The sequence below is a fragment of the Gymnodraco acuticeps genome, unplaced genomic scaffold (genome assembly GCF_902827175.1).
Source record: "Gymnodraco acuticeps unplaced genomic scaffold, fGymAcu1.1, whole genome shotgun sequence".
In the NCBI taxonomy this organism is placed as follows: Eukaryota; Metazoa; Chordata; class Actinopteri; order Perciformes; family Bathydraconidae; genus Gymnodraco; species Gymnodraco acuticeps.
Window position 1 is genome coordinate 2,204,704 of NW_022990235.1, and position 13,594 is coordinate 2,218,297.

General features: G+C 46.4%; 1 protein-coding gene across 1 annotated transcript in view; it reads right to left on the reverse strand.

Annotated features, from left to right (window-relative positions):
- The window catches only part of LOC117548100 (guanine nucleotide-binding protein G(i) subunit alpha-2-like), a 33,495-nt gene extending 20,585 nt beyond the window's left edge, over nucleotides 1-12,910 (reverse strand). Inside the window, exon 1 of the mRNA XM_034219131.1 lies at nucleotides 12,225-12,910. Within this exon, the coding sequence (XP_034075022.1) occupies nucleotides 12,225-12,342 (118 nt within the window). The 5' untranslated portion in view covers nucleotides 12,343-12,910. The remainder of the gene's footprint in view (nucleotides 1-12,224) is intronic.
- Between the last annotated feature and the right edge of the window lie 684 nt (nucleotides 12,911-13,594).

Consider the following 13,594-nt stretch of genomic DNA (forward strand, 5'->3'; position numbering starts at 1 on the left):
TGAGACAACAAAGTCAGCAGGCATGACTCCAAGTGAAATGTATTGTGTTGTAATGATGCTTTGCTGCTGGAGGGCAGTGCTTCTGTGTGCATGACATCTCATCTCACGTGCATCAGGTGAGACTGGTGATCAATAGACTATTAACTGAGTTATTGAGTTGATTCGAGGGAAGCACTGAAGGATGAAAGTCACTGATTAGTCTCAAGTCTCACGTAACTCACTGTTAAATAAAAAATAAAAGAGAAAGTAAAAAGCTGCTGACATGTCACACAACTTAAAATACATAAAACCAATACCTGTAATAAACTGTCAAAAGGAAACTCAACAGCGATATTTTCTTTTTTCCAGAAATCTTGACCCACTTACTAAAGATAATCGTCAGACCTTGAAGTGAACAGTTTCATTTAGGGACTATTTTCTTTCTAATATATCACTGCAAAATACAGGGTTATTACTGAACTCTTTTTACGCTTTGAGCCCCACAAGACCAGGCCGCCTTGTCCCATTATTTCTGAGAAAAGGAAGACACCTCTACAGCTGTTATATCGAACAATAGAATAATTAAAAAACTACTTTTCTGTTAAAATAATATCTTCTAAAACCTACATCGCTGTTAAATATAGTTCATAATCGAGGTATGGTGTCTTTTTAATGACATTCAAATCTTAAACAGCGTGACCGCCGCTTTGGACAGTAAAAATTACTGACAAATGAACGATCCATTAATTCAGAGTGGATCCAACACAAATAGGTCTCCCACAAGAACAAACTAGAGCAATTAAGAAATGAGTGTGTCTCTGTTTTTAAACAGTTCACACCAACTACACAGCCCCAGTGCTCCTGCTATCAATGCAAATCCTAAATCATATCTTCCACTGGTTTGTGTCTTATTCACGTTTTACCGTCCAGGAGACTAACACACGATATACATCTCAGACAGAAGATCATAATGTTCATAACTTAAAACAAATCTAATGTCGGAAAACCGATCTTATGGTGCAAAAAAGGGGCTAGTCTTTTCTTATTCCTAATTCACCCTGTATCGAAATTATTGAGTCAAAAAATATACTTGGGCTGCGGTCCAATAGTCCCAAAAATGACATCCTATGTTGTTACGGCTGCTGTCTCTGCCTGCTCGGTAACCTGTCTGGGATTGTCTGCAGCTGTGTGTGTGATTATGTAAATGAGCTGTGTGATTGCCCCAACGTCATTGGCTGTCATCTCCTGGTCCACTTCCGAGGACACTGATTGGAGCACGCCGGGCCCGACGTTCTCCAATCCCTGTGCAAGCCCAGCGCACACCTGCTGAGAGGACTACAAAGCCTGGGAACAATTATCACTCAGGAGGCTCTGTGTTGTGAGACAGATGCCTCTAGCCTCCTGTTGTGCTTACTCGTTATGCTCGTGAATCCATTGAATGTTCTGTGTTTTCGTTATACTGCGTAGCAGCGTGTTAAAGCAGAGTTCTGTGTTTAGTGTTGTGTGAGTAGTATCCAGGTTAGCTTAGCGGTTAGCGCCTGTGAATTAGCATCAGCTGTGTTTTGTTACAGCCTTTTTCAGTTCATGTACCATGTTTTAGTGAGGTTTTTGTTTCTCTTTTGTACTGATTATTACTGTGTATAATCTGTTAAACTTTCTTTTGGAGTCTCTTTATTTTGGTTGTTGTCAACCAGCATTTGGCCCTTTGTTTGTGCCAAGCTTGCCTTATTATTTTGTTTCACGACTAATAGTAACCACTTATAACTTTTACCAATTCCACTCTGGTTTGTGTTGCTTCCCTTTGGTTCCCCTAGCCCAGTAGGGAACGTAATACATGTATTTTCCTGACCTCAACAGAAATGTAAATTAGCTCAAGTAAGATATGAAGGACAATTCAAAAGGGACTTTGACAACCATGGTAGGATTGAATTTGAATGCACTAACAATAGCAGGATGCGTAATTATACGACAGCAGATTTCGGTGACGTGGGCCTGCTATTGCTTGAAATGTGGCTGACGCAAGGATTTATGCATTGGCATTATCTCTTCTCAACTCATGTATGGTCCATTGTTCCACTAAAGTAGATAAGAATGGAGGCATAGAGAATCCACATTTAGATAATTTGAACTGCCCGTGGCTACCACTTAGAAACTACTGGGTCATATCACTAAGTTAGGAACCTTTCTCAGCAGAAAAGACTATTCAACCTTACCATGTCTTACCAGGAAAATAATAGGTGTAATTTGATCTAATTAATGAGGACTGACCTACAGTTAGGTAAGCCAGTTTGAGGGCCCTGGTATTATCCATATTGGCTCAGTGGCATGGCTTTGTGAGAAACGTAATGCTATAATTTCAACCTAACCTCCTTTACATTGCCATTACTCTCCATCCTCATTCATTTCGGCAATAACAATTAAGAGGTCATGGCAATACTTAAGTCCATACAGCCCCCCCTACGTCAAGTTTATTTGGTGTCAAGTGTCACTCACGTCATTAGATTGATACTGAGACAGGAAACACATTGGTCCTAATGAGAGTTTGCCGCTTGATGAGGTTCTCTTGCACCATTCACGGTAGAATATGAAAAGAGTAGGCTGGAAATGGATAAAAGAAGCATAGTAAATTATACATGGGGCTGATAATGGAGACGTGACTGAAAACTGTGAAGGGGATCAGATTTGTCATCTGCACCGTACAGGTAAGAATATGAACTTTGGAACGGAGAGATATATTTGCTTTTGAGCTGTGATAAATTACAACTAAATATGACTTGTACACTCTGCCTTAAAGACAAATACTTCATATCAAATACAGAGCCCAAATCACAAGATATGCTGTGCCTCTGCTCATTAGTCTGCTGTGACCCTGAGCCAAACCGCCTCATTAAAGACATCTGCAAATCCCCCCTTATATTCTGAGTAGAGGTCACTCTTTTATGCTGCTATAAAAAAGAATAATATCCAGGGATTTAACAACTCACCAACGATCCTCAGCTGTGTGATCTGTAAAGGTTACAAATCTAAATCAAGGTAACATTAAGCATCCTAGATTGGACGCAGTGAGGATCCATCTTTTGCTAGTTCAGCACATAAATACACATGCATTTATTGAGGACTTAGTGGTATTCAGCAGAGACGTGACTAACTGTAGATAAGTATATTCTTTCAGTTTGTGGGTAACTGTGAAGTTGTCATCTCAGGATGGCCAGTCTCACCCTGAGCTCTCCTCTCCGTCATGAGAAGTGAGTCATGTCTGTGAAGCACTATTATTATCGTCTGCCGGGGGTGAGAATTAAAGAGGCTGCAGTGAAGGCTCATTTAAGGGGGGTTCAAAGGAAAGAAGCAGGGGGGGAAAAGTGCATCCTCACTTAGCATTTCTGGTTTAAATTGTGTGAAAGGGAAACTGAAACTGCCCCTCAGATATGACAGTATCTAGCGTAACAGCTGTAAGTATAGACATGTTGGTTGTATACGTTCATTATAATTATTTAAGGTGTTTTTTTAGATTGTCCTCCACCAGAAGTCAATGCAATGCATTTGTTTTGAGGCAGACTGGAGAGGCTTTGACACGAGGATTGAATAACGGGGATAGGATTTTTTTTTTTTTGGTTACATATATTCAGAATCTAGCCTAATTGTACTGTTCTACAAAAGGCAGCTGCCCTAGCTTTAATAATACTGCAATTACAAATTATAATTTCTTAATTGACAACCATTCATTTGATAATTGTTGTTTTTTTAAAGTTGAAGAACCTCTGAATTCAAGTGTGCCCAAACCAACACACTTGAATAGGCTGTTAATAAGGTACATTTCATATGATACAATTCTAAAACAGGTAACAACTTGGAAAGACTGTTTCTTACTAATTCCTCGATGCATACACGTATGTATGTATATATGTATATATGTGTGTGTGTGTATATATATATATTTATTTATTTGTGTATGTGTGTATATATATATATATATATATATATATATATATATATATATATATATATATATATATATATATATATATATATATAGTGTGTTTAAGACATCAAGTTGTAATGATCCTGAGATGTTACATCATTATGAAACATGCATTTTTGTCTCTGCTTCTAATGCTGATAAAGTCTAGTCAGTCGGTTACATAGAGTACTCAAAGATATGGCGCAACATGATGAAATCTATAGGTTACTTACGTAACCCCAGTTCTCAGAGTAACATGAAGTGAGATGTCTCACTATGGGATGCGCCTCATCGCGGAGCAAACAGAAGCATCAATCTCATTACGCCAATCCTGATTGGCTGGAGATCTTGACGTCAGCGTCAGGGAAATCACCCCCTATAAGTAGCTTGCGCCACAACGCATGCGCCATTCAAAATAAGCACCTCTTCTCGCTTCACCATAGCAAGGAGGGCCGTCTGGTGAGACATCTCACTTCATGTTACTCTGAGAACTGGGGTTACGTAAGTAACCTATAGTTCTCATTCATAACACTCCGTTCGATGTCTCACTATGGGAAATTGTAGCTCCCGTATTGCCAGACGAGCTTATCTCGAAAATCACCAAACCAACCAGAACTTAACAGGTAGAGCTCTGACTCAACCAGGTGCCCAGCACTGCTTGAGTCACACTGGGAGCAGAACGTCCAGCCTGTTAGGAGGCAGACAAAAGTGAGCGGCGAGGACCAGCTCGCCGCTGCACCAATGTCTTTGATGGGAGACATCCTGGACAGAGTCCAGAATGCAGCCAGACTCTGAGTCGAAAGAGCTCGCGGACCCGAGGGTGCCTGCGAACTCTGACTCGTATGAGCCCCAAAGCAATTGCTTCCACAGACCAGTGGGAGAGCCGTTGCTTAGTAACAGGCTTGCCCTTATAAGGGTTAGCCCAGGACACAAGGAGTTGGTCATTATGACAAAGCACCCTTGATCTGTCCCTGTACGTGCGTGAAGCACGGGCTGGACACGGCAAATCCGGCCGCTGTTCCCCGGAGGAATACAGTGGCGGGGAGGATGCCTTAATGTCAAATGTGGTACCCGAACCGACCGCCTTAAGATAAAGGCAGGGTCAGGCTTCAACCACACTCTGTTTGCCCTGGGGCAAACAGAGTGCATGAAAACTGTACAGATAGTGCATGAGTGCCACTGGCTCGCTTGGCAGCTGCCAGGGTCAGCGTCATGTCACACTGTATTTAGATTGTACCACTCACGGGCCAGGCCCATAGAGCCAAGCGCTCTGGGTGTGGGTGAAAGATCGCCCCCCCCGCTTGGGACAGTATGTCCCTGCGTAGTGGGAGCTGCCATGGCTGCCCGCACAGCAGCTGATATATCTCCGCTAGCCAGTACATAGCTGGCCAGTGCGGAGCTATAAGGATAAGTGTGTGGCGTTGCTCTCTCACTCTGGCCAGAGTTGGGGGTATCAGAGCCAGGGGTGGGAACGCGTACAGAAGGCCCGGGGGCCAATTGTGCGCGAGTGCATCCACGCCTAACGGTGCATTTAGATCGCGCATCGAAAAGAACAGCTGACACTGAGCGTTGTCTTTCGATGCGAACAGATCCACCGCGGCTCTGCCGTAACGCACCCACAGCTGGCTCACAATCCTTGGATGTAGAGTCCAGTCTGCATAAAGTGGTATACCTCTGGACAGTAGATCTGCCCCGAGGTTCCTCACTCCCGGTACGTGCGTCGCTCTCAGAGAGAGGAGACGTCTACCGCTCCATAGGATCAGTTTGCGCGCCAGTGTGTGTAACTGGAGAGAACGCAAACCCCCTTGGCGGTTAATATACCATATCGTGGTCGTATTGTCTGTCCTCACGAGGACGTGATGTCCCCTGAGGAAAGGCAGAAAGCGTTTTAGGGTGAGAAACACCGCTAAAAGCTCCAGGTAATTTATGTGCGCCCGCTGGAGGTCTCTGCTCCAGAGACCCCTCACCGGGCGACCTTCATAAATACCTCCCCAACCTGTCAGACATGCGTCCGTGGTGACCACTTTCCGTGAAAGGACAGCACCCATAGGCACACCTCGTACTAGAAAAGTCGGGTGCAGCCAGTGGCGCAGTGCCATTACGCATTTCACAGTAACCATCACTCTCCGCGCGCCATGGCGCGCAGGGTTTAGTTTTAGGGCGGCCACCCAGCGCTGAAACTCCCTCATGTGTAAGCGTCCCAGTCGTACGACCAGGATGGCTGACGCCATGAGCCCCAGCAATCGCAGGCATGATCTGAAGAGAACATGTTTGCGCAGCTGGAAAAGAGCGAGACAAGCTCTGAAAGCTTTCACTCTATCCGCTGACAAGCGAGCTGAAAAGGGCACCGAGTTCAGGTGTAAACCCAGGAAGAGTATAGTCTGCGCGGGGCACAACATGCTCTTCTCTGTGTTTATTATGAAACCCAGGTTGAGCAGGTGCTTTACGAGGACATTTGTCTGCGTAACAGCCTCCTGCTCCGACTGTGCGAGAAGCAGCCAGTCGTCCAGGTAGGTCGCCAGGCGAATACCCTGTTGTCTTAACGGGGCTATCGCGGCTTCCGTAAATCGTACAAACACCCTTGGACTGAGAGACAGACCGAAGGGGAGTACTCTGTATTCATAACAGATCCGCTGAAATGCGAATCTCAGATATTTCCTGTGTGGGTAATATACTGGGATGTGAAAATACGCATCTTTCAGGTCGACTGATGTGAACCAGTCGTCTTGTCGCACGAGCCGCAGCAGAGATGTGTGAGTGAGCATTCTGAACTTATATCTTCTTAGATATTTGTTCAGAGCCCTCAAATCAAGTATTGGCCGAATTCCGTTCCCTCCCCGTTTGGGAACGCGGAAGTACTTGGAATAGAAGCCGCCCTGACTCTGCTCGGCGGGTACAATAGATATAGCCCTCTTTTCTAGGAGAGAGAGAATCTCTTTCTCCAGAATATGGGCTGACTCTCCTCGGGCCTGCGAATGCAGAATGCCCGAGAAGAGGGGGGGGGGGGTGACAGCGAATTGGAGTCTGTAGCCCCGTGTTACTGTCTTGAAAACCCAGGCAGATGATGTGAGCATCTTCCACTGCATGCTCCTTAGAGCCAGTGGAGATGTCACATCTCTTCCCCTCTGAGTCTCTATTTGTTGTGTTATGGGGCCCTCTAGTGTCTGAACACAGTGGTGCCCCCTTTTGACAATCCCCACCGACACTGCGCATGCGCATGACGGTGGTGCCTTCACAACCCCAGCCGGCACTGCGCATGCGTGTGGCGGTGGTGCTTTTAAAAACCCCAGCCGGCACTGCGCATGCGCGTGACGGTGGTGCCTTCACAGACCCGCCTGTAATCCGCCTTTTGAGAGATGCCGTAGCTGCTCTCAGAAGGGGAACAGTTGACGGGCTGTTTATTGTTTTTCTTTTCATTTTTCCGAGCTACGTCCTTGGCTCGAAGCCTGGATGCGTCAGCGGAAAATGATTTGTGACAGAAAAATCAATAAGTGTGTGACATGTGTTTATGCGGACTTGAGGATGGTGTTGAGGCATCTCTCGAGGCGGCGGGAACACATTTAGAGCTGGGGAACCGTAGACTTCCAGCTCTGTCACAGAGAGGAGAAGGAGGGGCTGTCACGCCACTCGCTTCTTCTTCCTCGACTGCTGGCCGAAATTCTGGGTTGGCTGCGCCTGAGCTGCAGCTGGAACCGGAGATTTTCTAGGCCAGCTCGCCCTCGTCTCCAGCCCGGGCTGGGGACTCGGGGCGGGCTTTTCTTCACGACCCCAGCCGGCACTGCGCATGCGCGTGACGGTGGTGCCTTTACAGCCCCAGCCGGCACTGCGCATGCGCGTGACGGTGGTGCCTTCACAGACCCATCAATTGTCCGCCCTTTGAGAGAGGCCGTAGCTGCTCTCAGAAGGGGAACAGTTGACGGACTGTTTATTGTTTTTATTGTTTTTCTTTTCATTTTCGAGCTGCGCCCTTGGCTCGAAGCCTGGATGCGTCAGCGGAAAATGTTTTATGACAGAAAAATCAATAAGTGTGTGACATGTGTTTACGCGGACTTGAGGACGGTGTTGAGGCATCTCTCGAGGCGGCGGGAACACATTTAGAGCTGGGGAACCGTAGACTTCCAGCTCTGTCACAGAGGGGAGAAGGAGGGGCTGTCACGCCGCTCGCTTCTTCTTCCTCGACTGATGGCGGAAATTCTGGGTTGGCTGCGCCTGGGCTGCAGCCGGAACCGGAGATTTTCTAGGCCAGCTCGCCCTCGTCCCCTGCCTGGGCTGGGGACGAGGGGCGGACTGCAACCTCTGCGTTTTCGGTATTTTGAACCGAGCAGGGTTCGGAGCAGCTTGGACGAAGGGCTGCCGCTGCGAAGGCAGCAGCTGGGCCCTTCGAGGGAGGCAGAGGTGGAGGGCCTCGTCCTCCTTCTTTTTCGACTCGCATCTCCTCTGCATGGAGGCAAGAGCGGAGCCGAAAATCTCCTCGGGAACGATGGGCATGTCAAGCACATCCTGAACAACGTTCAGAGCCCTGGCGGACAACGCTGCGGCTCTGTAGGACCGTTCAGTCATGGTCGACTGGAAACGGTCCACCTTTGCTGGCAGCGTGGGGTTCCTGCTTGGTGACCCATCCTCGGTGGGAGGTGGGCTGCCACCAGCAGTTCCATCGGCGGTATGCGGAGCAGGCCGAGCCTCTGCGGGCGAGACCATGGTGAGGTCTCGCCGGGAGCTCCCGCCTGGTGAGGCGTGGGGCTCCGTTCCCGCGTCTCTTGCCGCCACCGGGTCCCGGCGTGGGATCCCGGTTCCGCAGCTGCCGCTGTTAGTGAGCCCCAGACCGACACAGTGAGGGGCTCAGTCTCTGCGGCGGACGCCCCCGTGTCTTGATTGCCAAACGGCGAATCAGTGGACATGAGGGAGTCCTGTTCCAACAAGCTAGCTTGGTGTGCTAGCCGTCGGTGGAGGCTCTTTCGGGTGAAAAGGGCACAATGCCCGCACGAGCCGGGGTTGTCGATAGCCTCCTGGGCGGTGTTCCAGCCCGAGGCAGGACGAGCAGACCTGGTGTGAGTCTGTGCCTGCTATCTTCAACCCGCAGCCGCATGACCGAGCCTCCGAGTCCCTGACTCCTCTGGTGTGAGGGGGAGAGGCGTCCATCTTGTTCGCCTCGTGGTGTGGAGAGGACCCGCTCGTAACAGGTACGTCGTTGAGAGAAAAAGTGTTACCAACCCGTCCTTAATCCGGAGAAAAAGGGACGGTATGGGTCCTTTGTTCTCAAAGAATATTGACTGGTGTGTCAATATACTTCTAATCCTTTTCTCCTCCGTGAGAGAGAAAAAGAAAAGCGTCCTCGCTACCGTGGTGTCGGTAGTAAGGGGAAGCTAGCTAGCAACAGGTGCGTAGCTAGCTTGAGAACAATCAAAACCTTACCTTACTTTCCGGGGAAAGAACGGCGAGGTCGATTTTAATACTAACTGGCGTTAGTATTACCGTCTTCTTGCGAAGCAGAAGGAGTAGCCGGCGAGCGCCCGTCGACCGAAATGGTTATATTTGGGTTCAGTCTGTGGACCGTTAAGCTTGTCCGGCTACTATAGAGATGTGCTCTGAAGCGAGAAGAGGTGTTTGAATGGCGCATGCGTTGTGGCGCAAGCTACTTATAGGGGGTGATTTCCCTGACGCTGACGTCAAGATCTCCAGCCAATCAGGATTGGCGTAATGAGATTGATGCTTCTGTTTGCTCCGCGATGAGGCGCATCCCATAGTGAGACATCGAACGGAGTGTTATGAATGAGAACAGTGTTTGCTTACAACGCTGAAAGTGGTGAGAGAAGAGTTTCTTCTGAACCTGTCAAGTTTTCTTTTTAGCCCTTGGCTGAAACATAGCTTAAAGTTGTATCCCAGCCAGTTTAAGGACATGTGAAAGCTCTCAATGTCGGGAAACAGCATAACTAACATATTATTAACTTGGTTCTCCTTCAGATATTTAGATTCTAAGGTTCCTAATCCCTGAGACTTCAGCTGTGACCGCTATCATAATTGTTAAAATGTTTGTAGAGAGTAGAAAGATTGATACTGCTCTGTTGTGTTTGAGTTAACTATAAAGCCGAGTAGACAGTTAGCTTAGCACAAGACGGGAAACTGCTAGGCTGACTTTGTTAATAAATTCCAACATCTGTAAAGTTTACTGATGAAAAGGTAACATATAATTAGTTTGGTAACACCCAAGTGTAAAACTGACAAATGTTTGGGATGGTTATCAAGAATCTGTTTCTTCTATTTGCGCTCCGTTTTTCAGGAGTTTTTCACTGAGGGTCTCAGGAAAGAGGTTCTCTGTGATCTATTCCTAACTAACTGATGGTTTTTACGTAATGTGTGCTGGCCTAATGACGTACCAATATTGGCCCCCAGTAAAATGTTCAAGTTTGCTCGGGGAATGGAGCCATGGTTTAGCAAGAGGCTCAAAAGCAAGGTGCTAATGAACCTACTCCGTTTCCACCCAACAATGCATCAGGAATCCATAAGGGACTTGATAAACAATCGGATGGATAATAGAATTGGTATTAATAAAATCTTATCAATAACCAAGTCTTACAAATAGGCGATTATGTGCAGGACTGTTCTGCGGGTTGCCTGGCAACACCAAGACTCCAGTAATGCAGCAAAACCCCAAAGCTGTCCTGCACATAACCACCAAACAACTCCCTGTAGTCAAAATCTGTGTGACTGAATTCCTCTGGACACCTTGTAAAATATTCACGCTGCCTTAAAAAGCATCAGAGCATGAGAGCCGTTAGCCCTCTGAAATACATCACTGTCACTCTTTGATAATGTTTCGTTTTACTGATTTGTCTAGACATGATGCTTGACATTACTGGAAGAAAAAGGTCTCGTTATCCCCAAGCAAGAAAGATTTAATCATACCAAAAACCTTGTTGAAGATGACAGATGGCATTAATAAATAACCACTGCTAGATGTAGGAAGTTAACCATGAAAACAAGCCAAGGAAGAACAGGCCCATAGATACTGTTTGATGTGATAACACAAAGCTATTTAGAGTAGCCAGCTAACTTAAACTGCATGAGGGGAGAAACCAGAGGAAACCCACACACCCACAGAAAACCAATGGCTCTTAAAAATATGTTTAGCTGTTGCTGAACAAATAACCTTTACTTTGACTCTGTTAGCTCACAGTGAATCAACTCCTGCCCCGGTGAAATTATATTATATACAATATTTCAAAGATACACATACCAGATATCAAAGGTTTGACAAACGTATGATTTGAGTTTGCATTTAAAGAGAGAACATATGGCATAGAAACTGCAGATACACAAGTGGCTTTTTGACTTATCAAACCTGATTTCCCAACAGCTCTTTGAAGCATTCTCTCACATGTTCAGCCAGCCCAAAACAACTAGCCACCCCACAGCATTTATCCTGATCCTGTGCTGTATTACCAGCTCATTTGCACACTGACCCTCGTCCATATCCAACCAGCTCTCACGCTTTGAGTTTTTGGTTTTCAATATACTTGTCGGCTGTCAGTTTAGTTGTGTGAACATTTAAACAAGAGACAAATCTAGACCAAGAGATGGTGATAAACAAAAGACAGTTGAATCAGATAAGAGGGCAAGTGTGAATGTGTGTGTGTTTGCTACTTGTGTGTGTACATGGTAAAAAGTAGAAGGGGTGTGGGGGGGGGGCAAACAAACACATTGTTTGCTGTATTTCTTTCTAATAACAGACTGAAGTGTATTCAGAGAAGTGCTAAAGTGTAACTGTGTTAATGATTAGAAATGATCCACTGGTTTTGATCATTCCAAATAATCTTCCTGGGCAAAATGCCAGCTCAAAGCCCTGAGGAGCTGTGTAGCATGTTGACATGATGGTATCTGACTTCTCTCCAAGTAAATGGACACTTGTGTCGGCTAACTACTAACACAATTACAGGATGTGTTTCAGTAGGAAGATCTTTGTTCTCTTCCCTGTGCTAATCTGCAAAGGCTTCTGCCTTGGCTATTTGGGGAAACTGCAGGTGGTTGGTGCCCCTTGGGATTCGTTTTTTGCACCTACAGATTAATTTTTCCCTTTTATTTGTATTTGCTCTTCAGCATTACATGAAGGCTTGGCAGATCGTTTCATGTTAACTTAATTTCAGTTAACCAAGTGGTCCCCAGGCGGATTTGCTGGATTTCAATCAACAACTGTGCAGATGATGTGCAGCAGCAAGGATTCATTTAATTTACTTAGTATTACCCACAGTCTATGGTATTACCCGAGGAGCAACCGCAAGCTGTGACCTACCTAATAAAAGCAGTTTCACTTCTCGGGCTGCCTTCTCTCCGTCCTCTCGGAGGTTTTTGTCGATCATCTTTGACCTCTCCGCGGCAGCCTTATCCTCGGCGCTCACAGTACAACCCATGGCTCCAAACGCAGGGGCGCACCGACCACTTGCGGAAAAAAAGGATTCAATTTTGACGGTTTTAGCGTGCCAGCCGATGCCAAGAATAACAATGAAGCAGCTCCTGCCTCCAGCACTGCCTGCTAGAGAGGAACTCAACCGATTCCAGAGTTTTTACCCTGGCTTAAAAAGTCAGTGTACCTGCTCTCCTATGCAAGTGTGAGCTCAAAGATGAGGCAGATGCACCCAAATCATTTGGTTCTTACAACCAGGCCAGGTCCATATCGAAACGCTCACAGCCCTCTGTCCTGCCACCGTTCACAGACTGAGATGCCTGTGCTTGCTGCTCCGGTGCTGCACACGGTCTCAGCTGTCTTGTCGGCCTGGTGGGCAGCACGAATGCGGCAGTGCCTTTGGTTGTTATCCTCAGATATGTAATTTATTCATGCCCCATTGACGATTACAAGTTGTCGACCAGTCGCACCGACGTCACTTGGACAACTCGCGATAGCCCAATTAAAACAGGTGAGCTCTCCCAAAGACGTGAGCAGCCTGCGTGGAACCAATTAGCGCAGGCTAGTGAGGCGTGCGTTCAGCAGTGCCGTGTGCAGACTGCAGTGGGCGCTGCGCCAGTCCTCTGCAGCTCACATGGACGAAGCCTCTCAGAAAACATGGTGCTAATGCTATACAGCTAACTTTGAACGAAATGTGCAGTAGCAGGATTTTCTTTCGTTAGGATTCAGGAAGGGATATTAAAATGGCTATCGGGCTTATTTTATAAATACAATACCAGTTTCTCATGCTGACAGAAGAGTTGGTTAATAGCGCCCCCAAATGGACATTAGTAGATATTGTTCTCTGGTAGATGAACGTTGCTTGGCCATACTCTGTGAATAAGGGTATACAATAATAGACATAAGAGGCATTTTTTGCTTAATTTGAAAAAAGGCTTATGAGCTTTAAATGTAATATTATTATCTGACAAGTGACAACCCTGGTTATATACTAAGTGAATGTGTGAAATTCAAAATGTTGTATTGCTAATTCACCTTTCTATACTACACTAAGTGTTGCTCTCCCACTTTTCTGAGACTCTTTTAGGTGTCTTCCGGTAAATGGTTAGTGGACTGCATTTACGACCCCTAAAAGCTCTTTTACAAATTCACTCATTCATAAAGAGGCAGAGGCTGCCATAAGGTGCCGTATGCTCAGGGTTGACTAACATTCACACACATTTACACACTGTTGGCCATGCCAAGAGCAACTTGGGGTT